This window comes from Pipistrellus kuhlii, unplaced genomic scaffold, assembly GCF_014108245.1.
Source record: "Pipistrellus kuhlii isolate mPipKuh1 unplaced genomic scaffold, mPipKuh1.p scaffold_m20_p_4, whole genome shotgun sequence".
In the NCBI taxonomy this organism is placed as follows: Eukaryota; Metazoa; Chordata; class Mammalia; order Chiroptera; family Vespertilionidae; genus Pipistrellus; species Pipistrellus kuhlii.
In genome coordinates, this window is record NW_023425540.1 from 59,226,260 (window position 1) to 59,251,448 (window position 25,189).

Here is a 25,189-nt window from a genome sequence, read left to right on the forward strand (position 1 = left end):
CGGGACGAGCGGTGCAGTCCTGGCGGAAGGATGCCAACGCGCCGCCGAGGAGGAGCGGAGCGGAGCCGGCTCGGGGCTCACGGGCGCGGCATGGCTGCGGGAGGCCGGGCGGGAGGCGCGCTCGCAGCTGCTGCAGCGGCCGAGCCGGCGCGGGGACCCGCGCGCCCACCGCCGGGCCCCGGGCAGTGCCACCCGCGGCCGCCGCCTCACCACCCGTGCGGGGTCTCGCCGACCCCCATGACCAGGCTGGCGGGCACCTCCCGGCAAGACACTGCACCCTGGAGCAGAGGCTTCGTCCAGCTCCCGATCACACCCCTGGGGCGGCGGGGGGGGCGGCGGGGGGGGGCGAGGAAGATCCGCTCCGCGGGGGCCGGGCGAGGAGAGGACGCTCACGAGAGCCCGAGCAAGCGGAGCTGCGCTCCACGCCGGGGAAGTTTCCCGTTGGAGCCGTCTGGAGTTGTAAGTGGTTTCTGATTGAACACAGCTGTCTCGCTGCTGGCTGGCTGCGGGGCGCGGGGGGAGGCGGGGCCAGAGAGGGAAAAGGGGGGGGGGGGGCGGGGAGAGGGGGGAGCCCGCAGGAGGCCCAGCCCAGACGTGCGTGCGGGGGAGAGAGCTCTCTAGGACCCAGGTGATTCCGGGCCCCACGGCCAGGAGGGAGAAGAGACACAAGGAAAAAGACACCTGAGTAATTGTGCAGAAAAAATAACATAAAATAAAACACCTTCCCTCCTTGCAAGCCGCTGGCTGGGCACGATTCCATAACGACAAGACACACCTGAACCCTGTCCATCAGGCCACGCCGTGCACTTCTCACGGTACATTAAGATTTCACAAGAGTGCAGGGCGGTTATGTCCCCTCCTCTCGTCTAAAGTCAACACGGAGGGTGTAGATTCACTGTCAAGACCCCTCTGTTGCTCTTCTGGCAGACTGCATTTTCTGGCAGGTCCATAATAAAGATCAAGATGCCCTATCCCTTGAAAGATGTAAGACAGGCTCAAGTAACCTGTGGTCCCCTACGCCCAGACCGTCCTGAAATATATGACATTCCCATCGTCGTCAACGGTAGACCTTCCTTTGAAATCTTACTGCGCATCTGAGCAGAGCTAGATTTGTATGTCTGGGGTTTGGAAGTATGACTCAGGAAAGATTTAAGGGCTGTTATATCCAGTGAACTCCTGGAGTCAGAGCTTCCCCTCAGCCTTGAGATAAAAACAAGGCGGGGAGGGGATTTTCCTCTCCATAAAGGGTAAAGTCCCACTGAACTTGAGATGCACTGAAACGTGCCTGATCCTTTAAAACAGCAGGTCTTCCATCTCTTTCTACACAATGGGAACAAACTGTCTCCAACCCCAATGACAGACCTTGGCATTTCCTGAAGCCTTCTATGAAAAAGCCATTGTATTGTACATTTGCAGGTCTTTTTTTTTTCTTTTCTTCTTCTTCTACTTCTTCTTCCCCTAAACAGAATGTTTATTTTGCTTTGTAAGAAAGAGCAAAGAGTTTTGCATTTGCATATATCTTCTTGCCCATCTGCCTTCCTGTTGGGTTCATTCATTGCCAGGCTGGAGACACTACTGGGATGAAGAAGAGTTTGCTGCTTCTTTGGAGTCCTGAGTCCTACCTTCTGGGGCACTGCCAGACTCCAGCACATGGGGAGACATTCTTTTGCATGGGGAAGGGTTGGGAAGCTGCATTATTTTACTTATTTATTCATTCAAACTTGTTGAGAACTGTCTAGGTGCTTGAAGTTGGAGATGGTGAAAGAATATCTATATACGTAAAAGAGTAATAGGCAAATTGGCCCCACGGGAGTTCGACTGCGAGTTCTATGCTTGCTATGATGTGTGCTGACCAACAGGGGATGGTGTCAAATGAAGGAAGACCCCAGCCAGCAGCCAATAGGCCCCAATCATCCCTGATTGCTGGCCAGGCCTAGGGATCCTACTGGTGCATGAATTTTGTGTACCAGACCTCTAGTAAAAATATAAAGAAGATCCAAGGACTAACCTAGTCCATAGTGTTTAACAGCCTCATAAAACTTAACATATTTTTCCATGTACAAGGCACGCCCATGTATAAGGTGCCCCCCACTTTTCCAACCCCAATTAAGAAATCAATATTTCAAACATTTTGCTGGATTTCCTCTTACAGTCTTCTTCTTTTTTGGCATCTTAAGGGGTTGTTCTTCCTGTTTTCTCCACTGTCTGATATACACTCAGTGGGAGGGGGTCCAAATTGTCTCTCTGCAGCTCTATTTCCATGCTCTTTTGCATAGCTGATTACATTCAATTTGAATTTTGCTGAGTAAGACAATTGCTTATCTGTATTTATCTTTTTATTTTTTGACATCTTTATGGGCTCAGAACACTCCCGTCCCTATTGCATCTGCACAGTTTCCACCTCCACCTCCAATTACCTCATCAGCTGAGGTCAGTAACAATAAGGCTCGTGATTGGAGGAAGCCTGTTTGACAAGGTATGCGCTGTGCAGCTCCCTCCTTGGCTGACTTCCATGTATAAGACGCCCCTTGATTTCCAGTCTGATGATTTTAGAAAAAAATAGTGTCTTATACATGGAAAAACATGGTAAAGAAAGACATGTCTGTTGTGGCTAAATGGTTGGAGTGTCAGCCCTCGCACTGAAGGGTTGCAGATTCAATTCTGGCCCCAGTCAGGCGAGTGTGGGAAGCAACTGATTAATGTATCCCTGTTTCTCTCCCCCACTTCTCTCTCTCTCTCTCCCCCTTCTTCCTACTTCCCTCCCTTCCATTCTCTCTAAAACATAAAAATAAAAATAAAGAATCAATGGAAGAAAAAAATATCCTCTGGTTGAGGATCAACTCATACACAAACAAAAAGTAAATAAAAATGAAAATTCTGGACAGAAAATGATACTTGCTATAAATTCAGTACAGATGAAGACATACTGCAGTTCAGGAAAGGAAGTAGGATTTTGGCTGAGCTGGGCTGGAGAAGAGTCTGTTAGAGGAATCTGAGGAGAGGCAGCATGTGAGATGATCTTTGAAGAATGGCCGAATCCAGCAGAAACAGGGAGTAAGAACAAGCTATATCCGCCGGTGGGACGTGTGAGAGAAAGTGTGGATGGAGACGGGAATGTGTGGGGACATTCCATTCTGGGATGGAACCTGGATGAAATGAGTGAGTTGAAGCCAGATCATGCACAGTTTTAAGTGTAAGCCTGAAGAAATGGGACTTCTGATAAGCAATGGAGAGCCACTAGATGTTTTTGAGCACAGAAATAACAGGATCAGAACTGTGCTTTTATACACTCCAGGGAATTTGTATCACACTCATGAGTAACTAACATGAATTCAAATAGACTAGTGCTGAGAGTTAAACACACACACACACACACACACACACACACACACACAAAACCTCATATTTTAAAAGAAAATAATTAAGGTGTATTAAGAAACATTTTCATATTAGAGGGCCACTAAAACCAAGCAGATGACTTAATCTGATATTCAACAAAAGAAAAGTGATCTGCTCCAAAAGTGGAGGAAAAACTGGCAATGTTAAATTATTAAAAAGCAATATGTCTGTAGATTTTGCTTTATGAGCAATAAAAGGCATTTTTTAATGTATATTTTATTGATTTTTTACAGAGCGGAAGAGTGAGGGACAGAGAGAAACATCGATGAAAGAGAATCATCGATCAGCTGCCCCCTGCACACCCCCCACTGGGGATGTGTCCACAACCAAGGTATATGCCCTTGATCGGAATCGAACCTGGGACCCTTCAGTCCGCAGGCTGACGCCCTATCCACTGAGCCAAACTGGTTTTGGCAATATAAGGCATTTTTTAAGAGTAATATTAACAATAAGAAATTTTCTTCTTAAACAATAGCTTTAATACTCTGCCACCACAAAAGATGCAATTCCACTACCACCTGGCTGCAGTAAATATGGCAAATTGAAAGTGGGAGATGGCCATGCCAAGTGCACTATACACTAACATACCAGCAAGAGGCTACAAAGGCAATGGGAATGGACAGGAGGGGGCAGATGCTATGAAAAGAGAGTAGACAGAAATTGTGTGGAAAAAGAACTTAAAAATGACTTGTAGATCTAGAACTTGTTTGAACAGGGTTTTGGACAATGTCCTAAAACACCAGGGGGTGGAGGGAGGGGGAAGGAGAGAATAGCAGAGAGGAAATGGGCATTCCAGAGAATAAACAGGTTAAGAAAGAAACTATATTTGGGATATCAAAAGTTGCAGGTGGCATCCAGATATTGGGCCAGGTCAGAAACTCACCAGCAAGGGAAAACAAGAATCTCACCCGCAGGGCAACCTGTCCTTCCCGAGCATAGTGCTGTCATTCGGTTTGGACGCCTGATCTTTCACGTTGTTGGTCAGGCTGTTTAGACCCTCTGAAATTTCTCTCTAAAGATAACATCTAGGCCTCAGTTATATTTCAGTTCAAGCCCAGTAAAGCAGCAAATTCAGACATGGCTGCCTCAGGACCAGCTACTTTGACTACTGAGGCATTGAGCAATCAGTGGAGAACACAAACCTGAAAGAGCATACCTGGAAAGCTGATGAATATTCTATTAAGGCCCTCCCCTGAAAACTCCCCTAAGATTTCCACCTGAGAGAGATCAATAACTCAGGACAAAGGACACAGTGCGCACTCTCCCTCCAAGGAGCATGCCTTTGCCATTCCTTTTCTCTCCTTCCCCAACAGGCATCTATCCCCCAACCTCTAAGGGACCCCATGAGACTTGCAATCAGGGGAGCAATGAGAGTGGCAGGTCCTCCTGAGCTAATTCCCTGAACCTGTTTCTCTCCAAGGCCCTGACTTCTCAGTGAGCCAGAACAGCCTGGCCTAGGCTTTCTTATTGCTGTACATTTTGGCTGCTATCTTGGACCCAATACCTTTTGGCTCAGTGCTGTATAGCTCTTTCCTTTGGATATTTCCATCCCTAACCCCTTTTCCTTAAATTCAAATTTTCTTTAATCACCATCTGTGATGGCTATTTAGCCTGCTTGCCACCACTAATTTTAACCTTTCTGAGATGTTCAGCTGAAAAGTTAAAATGGAGCTAATAGAGATAAGTCAGGGCTGAGATAGAGATCAAGTGGAGGCTTGGGATTACCCCTATTAGAATAGTAAGTGAGCCCGGCTGGTGTGGCTCAGCAGTTGAGCATAGACCCAAGAACTAAGAGGTCAACCATTGGGTTCACCGTGGGGTATATGCAGGAGGCAACTGATGGATGATGTTCTTCTCTCATTGATGTTTCTATCTCTCCCTTCCCTTCTCTCTCTCTCTCTCTCTTTCTCCCCCCCCCCTCTCTCTCTCTCTCTCTCTCTCTCTCAAAATAAAAAAATAAATAAATAACATATTTTAAACAAAGAATAATAAATGAAACTGAAATGAGGTAAAGATTTCCAAGGAGTGGATAAAGAAACGAGAAGTGGTCTGAGGACATTGCCTTAAGGAAAGTCTTTTTCATAGAGGGAAGAAAAAAAAAAAAGAAGAAGAGGAAATGGTGGTGGGGAAAGCAACTTGCAGAAATGGGAAGCTAACCAGGAGAACTCTTAGCCTGGGAGTCTAAAGGAGATGTTGTCAAGACAGAAGAGGCAACCTCAAAATATGCTATAGAGTGGGCTTGGCAAGGAGGAGAAGCCTGAAGACAGATAGAAGTCCATTTCAAAGACATTCCTGTCCTTCAAAGGTACATTTCTACAAAACTGAGGAGACAGAATGATGAAGAACTGGGATGATAAGTGTACACTACACTTCATAAATTTGATGGTGGCAGGCAATCAGGAGATGGGACAGTTTCTTAGAGTAGGTAAGCAATGTTGAATAGAGGGTAGAATAGGCATATTTGTAGCCTGTGGCTATGGGAAATCCTGGAGACCCAGAGAGAGGAAAGGAAGATGGAACAAAGTTCCTGAAAAGGGAAGGAAGGAAAGGACCAAGGACAAAACCCATGAGATTAGGTTTGCCGAGGGCTGGGAGAAGAGGAGGATTCCAGTGCTCCTTCTAGGAGACCAGCAACAGCTGGGACAGCTGGAGAATTTATATAGTCAAAAGAGGGCCTCAGATACACAATAACTAATAGCACTTATTTGGAAAGTTATTATGCATCCTCCGTGTGATTGTGGGGGATAATAAAGACTGATGATAATTTATTATTAAATGTTAACTTAAGGCAAGGAAGACCAGAAATTGCCTGTCACTGCAAGGAGAATAGAATAGTTGTGATCCCCACCCCGACACTATTCAAGCATAGGTTAAATGCGGGTGGGACACACGGAAAACCAGTGGCATGTGGAATTTCATGCAACAAGGGGGAGTCCAAATGAGTTGTTTTCTAATCTAAGAGTCCATGAAATTAAGGTGTGTGTGTGTGTGTGTTTTATTTTGTTTTGTTTTGTGTGTTTTTTCTATAACTTAAATATCTTGTGATTTTTTTTAACCTCTTAATCTGGGAATCTCTACTATTAAGAAATCTAAGATATTACTATAGACAAGAATGCAACAGAGTCAATATCCTATGGAGGTCCTCAGCATGTCATCTGAGCACACCAAAGGGGAATGAAGACCCAAGTACAATTCCAGTATAAGAAAAAGGTCTTAAAATTAGCACTCACCAGAGTTTACTAAGTATATAACTGTGCATGCCTCAAATCCCTCCACAGTGTGGCTGCCTCAGCATGATCCCTCCTGAAGAGCTTCTCCAAGCTCTGCTTCTGCAAAGTGTAAGCTCCTATTCATAAGTATGGGCAGGAAGTGGCAAGGGAATTTATAAAGATCAGGGCCCAGGTCTGGGAGAAGGATGAAAACCTGCTTTTCTACCTGCAGTATCCTGAGGCCTGGCTCTCCCTCCTTCCTGGGCCTTGTTTTCTCTAAGGCTGATCTCTTCTTTCCTCTTCTGGTCTCTGGGAGAAGAGGAGGCAGTGAGCAGTAGACCTGGGAAAGAAGTTGCTGTTTGGATGAGTGGGTGGGTCTGTGCACCAATCACATGCTGTAGGTGCCCTGGCATTGCCTTTCTGCTATCAGTGCCAGTCTGGTCCTCTATGTGTGCCTGCTGACCTCAGTGATTTCTACATAGCATGGATTCTATACCGGTTTCTCTGTATCCTCTACTGGCAATAAACATCTTGGGCAAAGATCCTGACCTCCAAAATTAAGGAAATTGAATCTTTGGGACTGGCTGACCTAAGCTCTCTGTCTCTACTCCTAGGGTATCCAAACCACTCTTGTCTTCCACAGGAGTCCACAGTGCTGAGTCCGGTTGTCCTCCTGCAGCTCACACAAGGACCCAAACCAAAGCTAGCCCCTTCCATCTTGATTCTCTTAAACTAAACACAACATTGATACCTCAGACTTTAGGAAGAAAGCAGACTACTTAAGCTAATTCACACAAAGGTGAAAAATACTCATTACCTTCTCAACCAAGCCCAACGTATTTGCATTATAAAAAGAGAGTGCTTTGAAACAATGCTAAATTGGTGGGATTTCCTCAAGAAGAAAGTGACTTTTCAGGGGAAAGGAGGATTTCAAAATGCAGAGATAGCAGGAAGTCGTAGGCCTCTAAATCCTTGAGGGCCATAAAAGTCTGGTAGCTCTCAAAGTATAGACTCAGAAGAATTTCCTGCCTTAAATCTCTAAGCCCACCCCATTCTCCCACCACCCTCTTGAGTCTAGAAATGTTTTTCTTTTCCCTACGCCAACTCCTGTGGTCCTCTGTTCAAACCAGCTCTTCTCTCAGTGGCCTGCCCATCACAAGCATCATTTGCTCCAGGTACCACAACATAAAGAATTTGGGAAACATTGCACTAGATGATCTTTGTCTTGGTCTCTAATGTCCCCAGACAACAACATTAAAAACTGGAAGAAATCCTGCAATTACCTAGCTCATCCCTGCATCTCATTTATATAGGTGAGGACATGTAGATTCAGCAAGTTTAGGTATTCACTCAAAAAAGAAAAGCACTCTGTGTGCAGTTATTGTGCTGTGCCTTAGGATTCAGTGGTGTGTGGAACAGAAAAAAAAAAAATCCTTGCTTTCCAGAGCTAGCATGCTTGGTGGGAAATGATTAATAAACAAATAAAGAAGGTAGTTATAAGTTGTGATGGTGCTATAAAAGAATTAAGTAGGAGCTGAGATGAGGGAGAGCAGGCTCCTTAAGTGAAGCTGTCAGAGAAGGCCTTGATGAGGAAATAACATTGCAGCTTGAAGGTCAAGAAGTACCTACTAGGTACTTCTCTGAGCAAGGACAAAGTCTTGGGTTAGAAAAGGGTTTTACCTTTTTCAATAAATTTCAATAAACTTCAAGTTTTATATTTAGTTTAAATTTTAATTAATAGGTAGACAGTGTGATGGAGCATGGTGAAAAAGATGATGGAGGAGCCAGACTATGCGGTGAGTGTGTAGGTCATAGCTTTTATTCTTTGTGCATGGAGGTGCCAAAGGAAGACTTTAAGCAGGATAGAGATACAATCCAGTTTGTGTTTTTAAAAGGCAAATCTATTCCTGTACAAACTTTACCACTAGGTTATGTAAAAGGTAGACAAAAGGAAGTCCCTTCTTTACAGAAGTATTCTTGTGAATAAATGAAGATGGATAGAATATCCCTATTATGCAACTGCTAACAAATTAATGGATTTAGATATAAAGCACAATGGATACTAATATTATTTAAAAAAAAAAAAAGACATACAACCAAACACATGACTTCTGATAGAAGAATACAATGCCACTTATGAAGCCATCCTAGCAGTTGTTAACATGAAAGAACATGTAATATTACAGAGATGCAATCAGCAAAACCCAGACTATAACTTTACAGGACAAACAGTCTGGTTTCTTCAACAAATCAATTGCAAGGAGGAGGAAAAAGCAAGTGAAAATGGAAGAGGAACCCCACAGACACATCAACCAATATGTGGTCCTTATTAGGACCTTGATTCAAACAATCTGAGTATAAAAAAATAACGATATTTATGAGACATTCAGAAATATATTTTTTGGATGTCTGATTATATGGAAAACTTACTAATTTTTAAGATGTGTTAATGGCTTTGTGGTTATACTTTAAAAGGGTCTTTACCTTTTATAGATCATATGTTGAAATATTTAGGAGTAAAATGATGTAATAAATGGAATTTGTGTCAAAATACTAGAGGAGGCAAGAAATTAGATGTGGTTCTCAATGAATTGATAACTATTAAAGTTGGGTGACAGGTATATGGGAATTCATGCTACTCTGTCCATTTGTATATATTTGAAGATCTTTCTAATAAGAAATAACAAAATAGAGTAATTTTGCTTTTATGCAAAGAGTGGGTGGTAGTGCCATACAAGTGGAGCAGGGAACCCTGTTAATGGTTATAGCAGTTATTTGATAAGAGAATGCCTATGGCTTGAAACTCAGTGGAAAATATTAATGATGAGAAATGGATGAATTTGAAACATATTTAGATAAAAGTGACCAGGACTTTGTGAATGATTGGATGCAGGTAATAAGACTAAGAGAGGAATCAGAATGACTATCAGTTTGGGGGTTGAAGAATTGGCTGTAGGGAAGGACTGAGTTTGGGAGAATCAAGGATTCCATTTTGGGCACGTTAAATTGGAGGCTCCTATTTGATATTAAGAGGATGTCAATAGAGTTGGATAAATGAGTTTTGGATTCAGGGGCGAATCAGGCTAGACATATGAATTTGGAAGTCCTCAGCATACAGGTTATAGTTGATGTTGGGAGCCACAAGCACACATGAGGTCACCTAGGGAGAAAGTGAGCACAAAAAAAGATGCAGCCCCAGGACTTACCACGGAGAGGCTCAAATATTTCCAGGTGGGGAGAGGAAAAGAAGCAGTAAGGGAGGTCAAGGAAAAGCATTCACTGTCTTGTGGTTAGAGGGTTGGCCTGCACACAGAATGGTCATGGGTTTTATTCACTATCAAGGGCACATATCTGGGATGGGGTTTTCTCCCCACTCCCAGTTGGGGTTCATATGGGAAGCAACCAGTCCATCTCTGTTATCGATGTTTCTCTATCACTCTTCCCCCTTCCCCTCTCTCTTCAAAGCACAGGGAAAAACATTCTTATGTGAGGATTAACAAAAAAGGAAGAGGAGGAAGAGAATGAAGAGAAGGAGGAGAAAGAGGAGAAGGAGGAGCAGCAGTAGTCACTGAGGAAGAAAATAAGTGAAGATATGACATCACAGATGCCAAGAGGGAGTATGTCAAGGACACTGGCAATCTATGTGGAATGCTGCTAGGAGTTTGAAAGGTTGGCAACAAAGCAGTGTCCTTTAGTTCTGGAGATGACCTTGAGAGGAGTAATTTTATTAAATAATGGTGATTGATAGATTAGTGTAAATTGAATAATAACTAGAAAGTGAAAAAACTGAGATTACTTTAGAGAAGCATATTGCCCAAAACTGCTGAACTGTCTGATGAGATCTTGAACCAAAGTCCAATGTCTACTTCTGAGCTTTTTACATTTTAATGCCCTTTCAGTCAAGTTACCTTGGAGTCCTTTTGCTGGGATTAGAGACTCTAGTTGTTAGCATAGTGGATTCCTCCCCTAAACTGATAACTGAAGTCTGTTCCATTATTCTGGGTCTTTACCTTATTGTTTATGAAACTGGATACATTACTTTTAGACCCACTTACTTAGAGCTGTAAAATAGATGGAATGCAGAAAATAATTTGGTTAGTCTGTGTTTAAAATTTGGCAAAAAAAAAAAAATGTTTGAAAACTATTTCCATATTAAATCTCACATAGAACAAACAAAAATTTAGCTTCCTCCAACTGCAAATATGACTCACACATTAAGAAAGCACCCCTGTGGTGTTTGTCTGTCTCATTAATCACATTCATGAACTGCCTCATGCATAGCCTACTCATTCTAATAACCTAAATCATTTGGCGTCAATGCCCCTGACATTATCAGTGGGGAATTCCTAGTTGAAATTCACTAACTTATGCAAGCATCACATGATGCTTCAAAAACCTCTTTGTGGTCTGATAAGATATTTTGGAGACCAAAACTTAGAATCTGTGTATTTTTGTCTTAAATATTCAGAGTCTCTTTCAAAAATCTTTACACATTTGTTCTCCAAATTTCTTTAAACTATATCAAATTATCTTTGGAAATGAAAAATAATCAGTGGAGATTAAGGATTTGGATATCTAAGGGAATTTTTAAAAATAAGTATTAAATCCTCCCAGGAGTACTTGTGTATGGTCAATCTCCAAGAAAGGAAAAAGAAAAAAATACATTAAATAGATGCATGAAAATAGAGTAAAATTTCAAAAAAAATGTTTCAATGAAATGAATTCCAAATGCCTGCCACTCTATTTCTGGAGCTCTTTGGGGGGCTAAAACAGCCCTATCTCACTGCTGTCTTTTAGCTAGAAAATGCTGCAGCAGTTGACCAAAGGAGCAGAGAAAAAATTAATATACTATAATGCCTCATAGATCTAATAACAAAAGAGGCAATTCACCTGACATTGTACCAAACTGCCAGAAGACAGAAGATCTGAGGCACAGGCTGGGGAAAGCCATCAGCCTAGACTTTGAGTCCATGAAGTATCAGTGTACAGTTCAGTTTTTAGTATCTCCACAGACATGCAATCATCAAGGAAGAAGTAAATCTCTATTTGTAGATAGTATCATCTCTGGAGAAAAGAAGTCTTATTTCTCCTTCTCCTTTTTTTTTTTTTTTTAATTGATTTTAGAGGAAGATGAAGGAAGGAAGAGAGAGAGAGAGAGAGAGAGAGAGAGAGAGAGAGAGAGAGAGAGAGAGAGAGAGAGAGCGCACACACATTAATTTGTTATTCTGCTTATTTTTGCATTCATTGGTTAATTCTTTTTAAAAAATATATTTTATTGATTTTTTACAGAGAGGAAGGAGAAGGATAGAGAGTTATAATAGAAACATCGATGAGGGAGAAACATCGATCAGCTGCCTCCTGCACACCTCCTACTAAAGATATGCCCGCAACCAAGGTACATGCCCTTGACTGGAATCGAACCTGGGACCTTTCAGTCTGCAGGCTGACGCTCTATCCACTGAGCCACACCGGTCAGGGCCATTGGTTAATTCTTGTATGTGCCCTGATTGGGAATTGAATTTGCAGCCGAGGACTATCGGGAGGATGCGCTAACCAACTGAGCTACTAGGCTGGGGCAAAGTCTGATTTTTAAAGTGAAGACAGGATCGAGGAATACATTTCTTTATTAAAGATACCCAATTACATGGTTCGATTAAACTATCATCATACGCACAGAATTTCCTACAGCGTTTGAAATAGCACCCCTCAACTCCATTACCACTCTAAATATGAAACCCATTTAACGTTCACATCCTCAGCAATGCCAATTCCACTTCCCTTCCCTTCCCTGCTTTTCCCTTCCTCTCTGATTGTATTTCACACTCATTGATTGTTTTAGAATTTCATGCTCTAGAATCAACCAAGCTCCAAATTTTGACTTATTTTTCCAGTTATGAGGAACACGGCTACTTAAAAGCACTATCAGCCTCTTGTTGGTCCTTGAGAACCTTTTATCTGCAATTTATCACTCATGAAAAAGCTTGCACAGACAGTTGTCCAAACTGATAAAAACTACCCTTATTTTTCTCTCATATCCAAAATATTAAGTTTTTCTCCCTTTGTTCATATTTAATCCTTTCCATTTGAAATTATTTTTCAAACACCTTCCATTACTGGCACTAATGACACAGAGGGAAATAAAAGCAAATCTTAAGATGTACTGAGAGTATTAAGAGATGCTTAAGAGTATTAAGCATATTCTCCATATGCTGAATACAGTTATTTATCTGGTGGGTGCTTGACAACTTATAGGTATTAGGATAAGCCTTATGAGGTTGACATTTCATAAAACATAAATAGTAAATAGCATTAATGTTAAATAGTTCAACTAGATACTAAGTTCTGTGTCATAAAGCTGGTTTAGAAAAGTCAAGGTTGAATTGTTATGTAAATAATCTTAATAGCATTCAGAGAGGTCAAATATTCTTTATATGACCTTTCAAAAAAAACGACAGCAGATTGGGGTGATTCAATTATTTCTCATTGTAAAGAACCCAGGCAGTACAAAGCAGACACAAAGTAGACTCTCAAGAGATGATGCTTCTAATAAGTAGGAGAATCTATTTACATGAGTCATATTCACAATTGTAAGACTATAAAGATAACTTGAGAATATTGCTTAAAATCCTTCATAGTATTGCTAACTGAATTAATAATAACAAGTAACAAGAACAAAGGGAAAAATAAACATATAGGCTTCATTGCTAGAAAAGGCAACTACCTATTCTTGTAAGTGAACTCTCCTGAGTTGAATATTCTCCTAGAGCTCACTTATACTTCTGTCATGATCCAATAAGTTCCAAGAGTGAGAGAAACTATATTTCATAGAGCCTATATGAGCCCTGGCACATCTAATCTGCAATTGCCACTTTTAATTTACATCTGAAAGATGAATGAATGAGCAACTACAGGGATATAAAAGGCAGGGTCACATAAACACAGTACATAATTCTATTGCACCTGATGCTCAACTCTGAACAAATAAACTCCATTATTTGTGCTGGCTTTATATCAAAAGGGGTAAAATGAGTTGCTCTTCTATCTCATGGCAGACATGTAGAATCTGTCAGATAACACAGCATTCAACCCAGCCTACTTACTTGGATAGATATATATATATATCTATATATATATATCAAATTTTCACTATAATGGCCTTCCTTTTTAACGTAAGCAAAACAAAATGGAAATAACACTGCTTTAGATGCAAAAGTATGGTGATAATGTCTTCTCCAGTAAAGCTATTTTAATTAAAGAAACTTTATTAGGTTTCCTGATTCCTACTCAGTATTTAACCACCCAAATTAGATTTGCTTCACTGGCTGACTTCATCAGATTTCACAAAACTGGGAACTGTACAAAAGGAAGATAAGGTGAGGGTTTTCCTTAAAGTAGGATGCTGAGTTTTGAACACATTCAGATTAAGTGAAGAAACTTGATTAAACCAACAATTCAAGATAATGATGAAATGAATGCTGGAACTCAGCTGCCTGACACGATTTATCATATGAATTGAATTTGCTGTTAGCTAACCCACTTAAAAAAAAGTGTATTCAAACATCTCCCTTCAGGGAATTGGCCATATGTGGAATTAACAGAGTCTTGGGTCCACAGGAGGCTTGCCTTACAATTTATGGGTTTGTTGGAAAAGTGAATTTATTGCATTATATTAATACAGACATTGGGAGATTTATTGGAACATCTGACATTCTAATGGGCATGTCTATTTAATCAAATGTGCCACCATACAAATAGATACAGGTGTAGCGGCAGTTGTCCTCATGAGGGATAATAGCAAACCGAGATGTGTATGGCCAGATGCTAAAGAAGGCGCTTCAAATAAGGAGGCGAGTGCACATGGCGATGATAGGGAAAGAGCTGTCATGATGTGCGACGTGGATCTTTCTAACTACGTTCGCAACCCTGTAGCAAAACGTTTTCCATAAAACTTTCATTCCACAAATAGAATTTTAAAAGTGGGGTGGTAGCATATGGCCATGTAAATTGTAAATGCAATCCACATGTTCTCAACAATGCCAGTGTGGATGGGCTGATGAAGATGCAAATGGGGAAAGGTATACTGGTAAGTTGGCTACCTCACAACACCCAGATGGCCCAGAAATTCTGGATCTATTTTGTGAATGTCAAAAGGAAAAATATGATCAGAATATAATTTCAGCTTTCATAGTCACAGTATTACAGACTTAAGATTTTTATCTAGCTTAAATATCACAAGATGCATCGGGAGATGTCAGTGCTTTATACATCATATTCAAAGGACAAACAGGAAGCAAACCAATTATAAAGAGGTGAAGGCCAGATAATTTCCAATTATTGATACCTCACTGTTGGGAGATGGCTCAAGATGGATTTGTTAAGGAAATTATATGATGAAGTCTTAAAGAGGCTAGTTAGCTGGAAAGGAGTTTCATTTTAAGCACAGTCACCCCTCAGTAACCAAATGGGATTGGTTCCAAGATCCTATGGATACCAAACTCGAAGGATGCTCAAGTCCCTTATATAAAGTGGTGTGGTATTTGCATAAAACCTATGCAATCCTCCCTTATACTTTAGATCATCTCTAGATTACCTACAATACCTAGTACAATGTAAATGATATGCAAATAGTTGTTATACTGTATTGTTTAGGGAATAATGACAAGAAAAATATTCTGTACATATTCAGTTCAGACACAACCATGGTAGGCCTAACTACACAGTGTACATCAGCAACACTGTAATATTTCCCCCCAGAATATTTTCCACCTGTAGTTGATTGAATCTGTGGATGTGAATGGCTGACTTTACATTTATTGTTTAAAGCACTGTACTACCTACTTTACATATACAGCATCACTGCTACTGCCATTTTTGAGATGAAGAAAGCTCAGAGATGAAATAATTTCCCCAAAGTCACAAAGTCAGTACATGCCCAAATAGATAGTTGAGTTTGAGGTCTAACCCTTCTGATTCCAAAGGCTGTTCTTTTTCTACACTAAGCACTCACCGAGCTGTCTTTCATGTATCACCTTCCTAACCTTTGCTAGACCATGTACTAGCTGTATTGTATTCCACTTAATCTTTTCTCTAATTAATAGATTTGTACTTTAAATATTAATTTTAAATGAACAATTTATAAGACTATTATCAATAGAAAATAATTTACTCTTAGTAGAAGGCAACAGTAAAAATAAATCCTAGCTAAAGCTTACCCAGAGCTCTGAACCTGGGGCCTGCCTTTTCCTTATGCGAAAGGCTTCAGAAGATTAAGGAGGTATTCAAGACCTCCATGCACCAAAATGAGGCTCTTTTCTTGATATAAGCAGAAGAACTGAAAAAGAACTGACACAGACTTATTTGATGACTGCACGTGGTAACAGGTGGGTGTACCACCTGGAATCACCATGCCTGCCACCTGGAGCGTGCCGGCCAGGCTTTGGGAAAGCATGTGCGGCTGGCTGAGCATTTTTCTGTGAGCTGGAGGAAGGGAAGATGAAAGAAAATTGATTAGATTTGATCTTTTCTTCAAATAAAAATTCAACTTGAAAGAAATTAGGTCTCTCTTTCCATCTATGATTCAATTACATTTACCATATGTAATAAATCTGAGACCGAACTCAAATTAAACAGAGGGCCAACTTCTTAAAGAATTCTGATGTTCAGCAGCTTTCAAGTATGCTGGCTCTAGGAACTGCTACTGATAGTTGCCATGCTGCCTGATGAACCACTGCAGGACATCGCAATGCAAGCATCGCCAGGCTCCTCCCTCTTACAAAACTTCTTGGAGGAGACAGGCTAGGAGTTCCTGGTATCTTGGAACTTCTGTGTGAACCTAAGACAAAGAGTGGTCATGTCTCAGCATAATTTTGTCCTGGACGTCTCCTTATTTCTCTAAAAAGTATAGGATGAAAGCATGGCCATTGGAGTACCAAGATCATTACCATAAAATACTAAAAAAACAAAACCCACCAACTGCATGTATCAAGTATAATAGCTGAAAGGTATTTGTACATCCTTATGTCAAAAGTATTTTGTTTCCTAATCTTCAATAACTTGACTTACTAGCATATTTAATAATGTATATAAACTTCTGCAAAAATACAAATAATATTTTGACTTTTTGTATGTTTATATCATGAAGTATGTCTTCCCAGAAAAACCCACATTATATGTGTAAATTCAAATCTACTATGTAGTAACACACACACACACACACATACACGCACACACACAAGCTGTTTGTCTCAAGAAAAACAACAACACACATTTAGTAGCAGAAATGGCAACGGAGCCTAAGTGAGGACCACACTGAAAAAGAAACGCAAATTCAGAATCATGTCAGGAAACAGTTTTTCCAATGGTAATAAAATTGTACATGACACAAGACTAAGAAAATTCTCTAGTCATTGCAAAAAAGTAAAAAAAAAATTTTTTTAAATACAATTTAAATGTCACCTAGTAAAGAAGACTGATAACCTATAAGCCCTCCACTTGTTCCAAATATTTATATTTCTGGACAAATACATGCTTATTTTAGAATTAGGAAAGCATACTGCTTACATCTTAAAAATTTCAGGAGCCAGCAACTAGTTTAATAATTAACAGAGTTTCCTGACTAAACTATTATTTCATAAAAGGTGGTTCCCTCCCATGTTACACCTTCCTCTTTGCAATCAAAGGTGAGGCCCAGTGACTGGCACATGGATACTGCTGAATGAGAACCATAGTCAGTAAATTAGTGCATAGGGGAATTTTTGCTCTTAAATATAATAAAGTTGGGCCAGATTTTAGAAATGTGAAGAGAGACATGACTTACATGTTAATAATTTCACTTCTCTCTAAGGGCTGTCAACTTAGCACTAATGATATTGTCTCAAATATTTAAAATATAATATCCTACCCTCCCCTAGTTGGCACACGATATAAATGGCTTTAGGAAATTCAACTGTTCTAATGTTCTAAAGCTAAATTTTTGTTAAAAAGGAAAAACGCAGGTATGAAATGATATTCCATCACACATGTTTTAGTAGTCATTTTGCTCTGTTTTTGTGAAATATTCTCAGAACAACCGAATCAGCTAAATATAAAGAAAAGAAAACAGTAACGAGAGTGATAAGCAGTTCCACTCTGACCAGGTAGCTCAGCTGGTTAGAGCATCTCCCCTGGGGGACAGGGCACATGCAGGAACCGACCAATGAATGCAGAGATAAGTGGAGCAACAAGTCCATGTCTCTGTTTATCTCCCCCCCCTCCCTCCCTCTCTTTCAAATCAAGGCAATTTTCATTTCTATTGAAATATGAAAGTATAGAATTTCTTTTTTTCTTTTTTTAATAGGAGGTCAAACTGTGTTTGGCATTTGTTTTTAATATATTTTATTGATTTTATACAGAAAGGAAGGGAGAGAGAGAGAGAGTTAGAAACATCGATGAGAGAGAGTCATCGATCAGCTGCCTCTTGCACACCCCCTACTGGGGATATGCCCGCAACCAAGGTACATGCCCTTGACCGGAATCGAACCCAGGACCCTTCAGTCCCTAAGCCGACGCTCTATCCATTGAGCCAAACCGGTCCCGGCTGAAAGTATAGAATTTCTATTTTTTTTAAAATATATTTCTATTGACTTAAAAAAGAGAGGAAGGGAGAGGGAGAACGAGAAACATCAATATGAAGGACAGCCTTTAACCAATTGAACCACACAGGCCAGAGCTAGAATTTCTATTTTTAATTTGAAGTCTAGAAACAAGACTAAAATAGCCTATTAAAAAAAAAAAAAAAAAAGTTTCTTTGTAAAATAAAACACATACTAAAATTAAAAAAAAAACATAAGGAAAATTATTATTCTCAGGGACACATAATTTTAACAATCTCAATTTTCAAAACTTGGTTTTTGGAACTAGAAGCAACCGGTTCTTCAAACTGTTTACTAATTTGAGATAAAACCTAAATCAGAGCTCGGCCTCCTGGATGTGAGAGGAACTGCACCAGGCTGGGCAGAGGCCACATGAGGGAACTACTGTGGTGATGTTTTGAGGTTTAGAATGCATAAAAATGATGGGGAACTGAAGAAGTTAAAATTTTAGCTTCAGTTATATCATTAATAGGCTTGGTAATTAATGCATGTAGAAAGCTATTGTTTCAGGGACTGGAGTATATAACTGGACCTGCTCTGACTTCAGGAGCTCCAAAAGCAAGTCCACCTTTCTGTCCTAGGATGACTGCAAGGGACCAAGAAGGTATCTGAGCCATTGTCCTCCATGGGAGAATGTCTGCTGCCCAGGATGTAGATAGGAGTCACCAGTCAGCAGACGAAGGGATGCTCGAAAAATCACTGGACTGCAGCTTTTGTATGATTAACCTTTTCCCCTAAATTCCAAACTCTTTACCTACACTTTTCTTCTCCGTATAAAAAAGGTTGGCTTGAGCCCTCACTGGTTTTGCTTGGTGATAGAGCATTGGCCTGTGGCTGAAGAGTCCCAGGTTGTGGGCTCAATCCCCTGAGGGGTGTGCAGGGGGCAGCTGATCAATGGTTCTCTCTCATCACTGATGTTTCTATCTCTCCCTACCTCTCTGAAATCAATAATATATGTATATATTTTTTTTTATTTTTTTAAAGGGTTGGCTTGAAATGAGATATAAGACAGTATTTTTAGGGTACATAACCTGCCCATCTCCTCAGGTTGCTGGCCCTCTAAGTAAAGCGCCCATAAAGAGTCAATCCTTGCCTCTACTTACTGGTTCTCATAGTGACAGGTTTCAAAAATATCTCCTCAATTAGAAGCACCTCAGTTATAAGAAGATGAGTCATTTTATTCCTGAACTTGACTCTAGAAGAGCAAATGTTCCATTTTTCTGAAGCTCAAAAGACTTCTTTAAGTGCAAAGCCCCGGTTCTATACTAAAGAGCAGTGCTTCTCAAATGTTAATGTGCAACTGAATCGAGGCCTTGTTAAAATGCAGAATGTTTTTTGTTGTTGTTGTTTTTAAAATATATTTTATTGAATTTTTACAGAGAGGGAGAGGGATAGAAAGCTAGAAACATGGATGAAAGAGAAACATCGATCAGCTGCCTCCTGCACACCCCCTACTAGGGATGTGCCTGCAACCAAGATACATGCCCTTGACAGGAACTGAACCCAGGACCTTTCAGTCCGCAGGCTGATGCTCTATCCACAGGTTTGGGCAAAATGCAGGTTTTGATTCACTAGGTTTTGGATGATGTTCAGGATTTGCATTTCTAATAAAATCCCAGATAAAGTGGATGCTACTGATTCATGAACCAACTTGAGCGCAAGGATATATACGGCATACATTTGTAGCTTCCCAGACTTTACCATCTAGTAGAGGAAAACTTGTAAGTAAACATGTAACCATAGTAGTTTTCTTTGTCATTCCTACCTACTGATTATCTAATACAACGATAGTATTTATTTTTATTATTTCTCAATTATAACTTCTTTTCATGAATATGTTGACATAAAATGATCCCATAGGAAAATATACAAAAGATAAATATTATGAACAGTTTCACTTAAAAAAGAAGAAAATAAACTATGAAAAAATCAAATTGTACAATATAAGCTTCCCAACTGAAATAATTAAAAGTGTTTCAGTAGTCCTAACCAGATTGGTTCAGTGGATAGAGGGTCAGCCTGTGGACTGAAAGGTCCCAGGTTCAATTCCGGTCAAGGGCATGTACCTTGGTTGTGGGCACATCCCCGGTGGAGGGTGTGCAAGAGGCAGCTGATCGATGATGTCTCTCATCGATGTTTCTAACTCTCTATCCCTCTCCCTTCCTCTCTGTAAAAAAATCAATAATATATATATATATATATATATATATATATATATTTTTTTTTTTTTTTTAAGTGTTTCAGTAAACAAAGAAGAAAAAAACTCCTCCTACACCCATCCAATTGTTCCATTAAAGTTTTTTGGATGACGTCAACATTAACCAACAGTGTTCATTTTATCTATATTTATATCTCCTGTTTTAAACAACCAGATGAGTTAAAATACAGGAATTTCTTAGTCATTAAATACATATTTATTGAGTATCAGCAATGTGTTAGGCACTGGGCTGGGTGCAGAGGAAGAGAATGAATGAATGGGGAGAGATAAATAATAAACTCGTAAATAATTCATTGGAAATAGAAACATCCAGCACTACCTGGCCAGGCATGTGAGTGAGCCACTGTGGAAACATTCTCCAGCCCCAGCCTTCAGGTGACTGCAGCCCTGGCTGAGGTCTTGATGGTCATCTAATGAGAGACATGAGCCAGACCACCCCGCCTGGCCATTCTTGGATTACTGAGCCATAGACACTGTGCAAAAACAATAAATGTTGGTTGTTGTAAGCCACTAAGGTTTGGGGTGACTTGTTACACAACCATGAACAATGACTACAGAAAGAAGTAGGTGAGAGGTAAGAACACACCTATTTAATAAGGGTGGTCAGGAAAGCCTTCTTTAAGAAGACATTTGCCCAGCCAGTATGGCTCAGTGGTTTAGCATTGACCCATGAACTAAGAGGTCTCTGGTTCAATTCCTGGTCTGGGCCTGGGTTGTGGGTTTGATCCTCAGAAGAGGGGCATCAGGAAACATCTGATTGATGTTTGTCTCTCAGTGATGTTTCTATCTCTCCCTCTACCTTTCTCTCTTTTCTAAAAATCAATGAAAACATTTAAAAAGAGAAAAGAAGACATTTAAGTTGAGACAGATAAGTTCAGCCCTGAGTAGAAGGTGGTGTTTTTGGTAGCAAGATGAAGAGCACTCCAGAACAAGGGAACCAAGTGACGGTCCTGAACAGGGTGTGGGGGCAGTGTTGCCAGAGCTTTCCTACAGGAAAGATGAGGTGCCAGGACCGGTTTGGCTCAATGGATAGAGCGTTGGCTTGGGGACTGAAGGGTCCTGGGTTCGATTCCGGTCAAGGACATGTACCTTGGTTGTGGGCATATCCCCAGTAGGGGGTGTGCAAGAGGCAGCTGATCGATGACTCTCTCTCATCGATGTTTCTAACTCTCTATCTCTCCCTTCCTCTCTGTACAAAATCAATAAAATATATTTAAAAAAAGAAAAAAAAGAAAGAAAGATGAGGTCACAGAGGTGGTCTTAGCCATAGCAGGCATGGCCTCTTGTAGAGTTTAAGTTATTCTCAACACATTGGGAATCCTTTCACGAGTCTTTAACAGAAGACTAATGTGATGCCCTCTGTTTTAAAAACTTCCAAGGGGCTGCAGTATGGGAAAGGAATCCTTATGCCAGGCCTGCTCTCTACTCTTCATTCCTCCAGAGGCTCAGATAAGCATGATCAGGAAAGGCTTAAAAGTATGAGGAATGGTATGAGTGTGTCATTACTATTACTACCACTGTTGCTGTTACTCTAGACTCAGGCCTGGCATGGCCTCTGGAGTGCTGCAGGGGAAGAAGCAAGCATTGGGAGACAGCAACAGGCTCTCTGGATTCACAGGGCCTCATGGCCTTTTCCGAGGCAGCCTCCGAACCTCAGAGCTCCCAATCACAAGCAGAGATGGGGGTGTATACGTGCTAACCCTACAATGCTGATGAGGAACAAAAACGAATTTACAGCACAAATATTTACTTTTGGGTACAGGTATGATTTTTAAAAATATATAACTTATTTTGCAGGTAATGTGTATTGCAGAAAATTTTCAAGAGCAAATATGTAAAAGAGAAGAAACTAAAATTACCAGTTACCACAATTACTCTAAGATAAAAATTGCTTTCAACTTCCTTTTGGTAAGTATCCTTCTAGTATCCCTATGCCTATATATGAAATATATACTGGTTACAACTATGATTTTTTTTTTAATTTCTCCTCCATTATAAAAACCATAAGTGCTTATTTTAGGCTGTTCGAAAATTGCATAAGGAATAAAAATCTAGCATCAATAATATGACCTCTATCTATTTCTTTCTGAGAATCTAAAGGTAGTGAAACTCACTCCAGTCTGCAGCTGTCACGCTGAGCTGCCATTTTACAAATATTCACTTCCTTAATTTCAGCCTACCTCCTTAGCTCATTAAGAAAGGAAAACAGAAGTTGAGGACTGTTCACTGTATAGAGGATTTGGCATATTTGTATACCTCACTTTGAGATAAATAAGTCATGTGTGGGTGTATAAGAGACTCAAATTCTGCTATCAACAGCTCTCTGTAATATATTATAAAAACTGTGCTTGAAGAAATGGATAAACTTCAAGTAATTCACACAGTAGGAATGCACAAACTGAATTTTCAACCTCAAAACAAAACCTGTCCAGTGAAGTATATTAAATTCTGGCTATCTGGTTGCCTACATTTCTCCCAATGTATTTTCAATGACCTAAATCCATGTTTGACGTAAAAGTTCATCCTTTCCTGGACACCAGCCATTCTTATTTTCATATGCTTCCCTGGACTTGCCTGCAAAGTCTGTTGTTGCAATCTCAGGCATCACCCAGAACCACAAGTGCTGAGAGCCCAGAGAAATGCAAATCTCAGTGGTAATCTTGAATATTTTATCCAACAACTAAAAGCCATTTACTTAATGGAAAGTATTTCAATGCATGATGCCATTCCAATCAAGGTTTAATTCATTTGCAGGCAGACTTTCAAGAGCGTGAACCTGCCTTTTGCTTATAAAAGGAGCCACTCCACTGTTAAATTTCACGGGAATTTAAACCATCCATTCACTGCCAACCTGATCTAGGTTTATCCCTCTGATGCTACAGTTACCTCTTTGGATTCATTGGAAACATTTCTAGCCAACAGGTCCAACAGAGATTGATCTTGATGTACCTGGACTCTGGAAAGCGGTGGTGGAGGCTGGGCCTGGATTGCATTATAGTAAAGGCAACCTGAGATGACTCTGGGGTATGGGGAACTTGGGGGAAGCAATGATCAAATAGGGTTTCATTTACACCTTTGCTTGTAATTTAGATGTCTTGTCTAGATTAAAGCCATTAGTGGGCACAAATGGAGAAAATGTGTTTGAGTGTGATATGGTTTGAATTTCTAATATCTAACTCTGAATCAAAACCAGAGACAAGAGTAATATGGACATACAGAAGAAGCCAGAGAGAATCAAGACTGTTTGGTTAAGGGTTGTATCTGATTTCATGATAAAGGGGAAGTTAGGACACATAATAGAAATCACTATATATTATTTATGTATAGTCAGGGTGCTATATTAAATTTATAATGAATTTTCTATGGTTCTCGCCATAGAGTATGGATTCAGTCATTTTCAAGACACATTTGGTAATTTCCATAAATTCCCATGGTAATGAACCCCTTCAGGTACTGTTAAACACAAGCTGTCTGAACTGGGGTGGATTACATCAGACTAGAGTCAATAGTCTGTAAATGGTCCTTCTTCTCAGAATTCTGTCTCAGTGAGACCTGTTTTTATAATGAAATGGAAACCTCCTTCCCCCAGAATTTCTTGTAAGAAGAATTTCATTTTTATTGAATTGATTGGGGTGACATTGGTTAATAAAATTATATAGGTTTCAGATGTACAATTCTATCATATGTCATTGGTATATTGTATTGTGGATATACACCCCAAATAGTCTCTTCACATCACTACTTATCCCCTGTACCCTTTTCTATCCTCTCCCCGCTTTCCCTCTGGTAACCACCATACTGTTGTCTGTGTCAATGAGTTTGTTTTTTGCTTAATCCCTTCATCCTTTCACCCAGCCCTGAAATCCCCCTCCCCTCTGATAGCTGTCTGTCTGTTACTCTATCTATGAGACTGCCTTTATTTTATTTGTTAGTTTATTTTGTTCATTAGATTCCACATATGCGTGAAATCATATGGTAGTTGTCTTTCTCTGACTGGCTTATTTCACTTAGCATAATGCTCTTCAGGCCTACCCATGCTATTGCAAAAGGTAAGAGTTCCTTTTATTTTTTTTATGGCCAAGTAGTATTCCATTGTGTAAATGTACCACAGCTTTTTGATCCACTTACCCACTGATGGACACTTGGGCTGCTTCCAAATCTTGGCTATTGAAAATAACGAATGCTGCAGTGAACACAGGGGTATACACATTTCAAAGGAATACTTTGCTAAACCACTTAATGTGGAAGTGTGAGATGCTAAGGACATGTCTAGTAGTAAAAGATGGTTTCTACACTACCACATACGCTATTAGGAAAGGAATCTGCATCCCTCCTAAGAAGCAGAAGGAAATAGAGAAGAGTGAACACTGCTGGGATAAGGGTGTGGACCACAGAGAGAAACGCCTCAGTTATGGGCCAGGGGAGGGTCTCGAGAGGTGGAAGTGTCTAATATGGACTCTGATGCTCCTCCTTGCTTAGAAAGAGGTGTATGAGAGTGTTGAGAGCGTGCAGGCGCAGGTGTGTGCATATGTGTGTATGTGTAGGGAGTGATTTACATCTGATCTCCTCTATGTCCTCATCTTTTACTAAAATCCACATTGATCACCAGTTTATTTGTGAACATAGATTCTTCTGAGTTCCAATTCCAGGTAACAGTGGTGGTGGGGGTGGGCACGGAGATGGTACAAACCCTGACACTAAAGAGAAGGAGGCATTGACATTTGAGTTATTAT

General features: G+C 40.4%; 2 protein-coding genes across 2 annotated transcripts in view; one reads left to right on the forward strand and one right to left on the reverse strand.

Moving 5' to 3' along the window:
- Positions 1-25,189, reverse strand: part of MCC (MCC regulator of WNT signaling pathway) — a 338,649-nt gene that overhangs the window by 223,844 nt on the left and 89,616 nt on the right. The gene's annotated exons all lie outside the window — the stretch shown is intronic.
- Positions 31-24,173, forward strand: LOC123651236. Its single transcript, XM_045571844.1, has 3 exons — positions 31-459; positions 22,254-22,364; positions 23,372-24,173. The coding sequence occupies exons 1-3, from the start codon at positions 31-33 to the stop codon at positions 23,471-23,473; spliced, it is 642 nt and encodes a 213-aa protein (XP_045427800.1). The 3' UTR covers positions 23,474-24,173.

Excerpts from the sequence above, each read along its gene's own strand:
- LOC123651236 (XM_045571844.1), top strand. The coding sequence starts at position 31 with ATGCCAACGCGCCGCCGAGGAGGAGCGGAGCGGAGCCGGCTCGGGGCT. Across the intron at positions 460-22,253 it reads CGTTGGAGCCGTCTGGAGTT|GTAATGTGTATTGCAGAAAA; the intron begins GTAAGTGGTTTC and ends CTTATTTTGCAG. Across the intron at positions 22,365-23,371 it reads TTGCTTTCAACTTCCTTTTG|CCAACAGGTCCAACAGAGAT; the intron begins GTAAGTATCCTT and ends AAACATTTCTAG.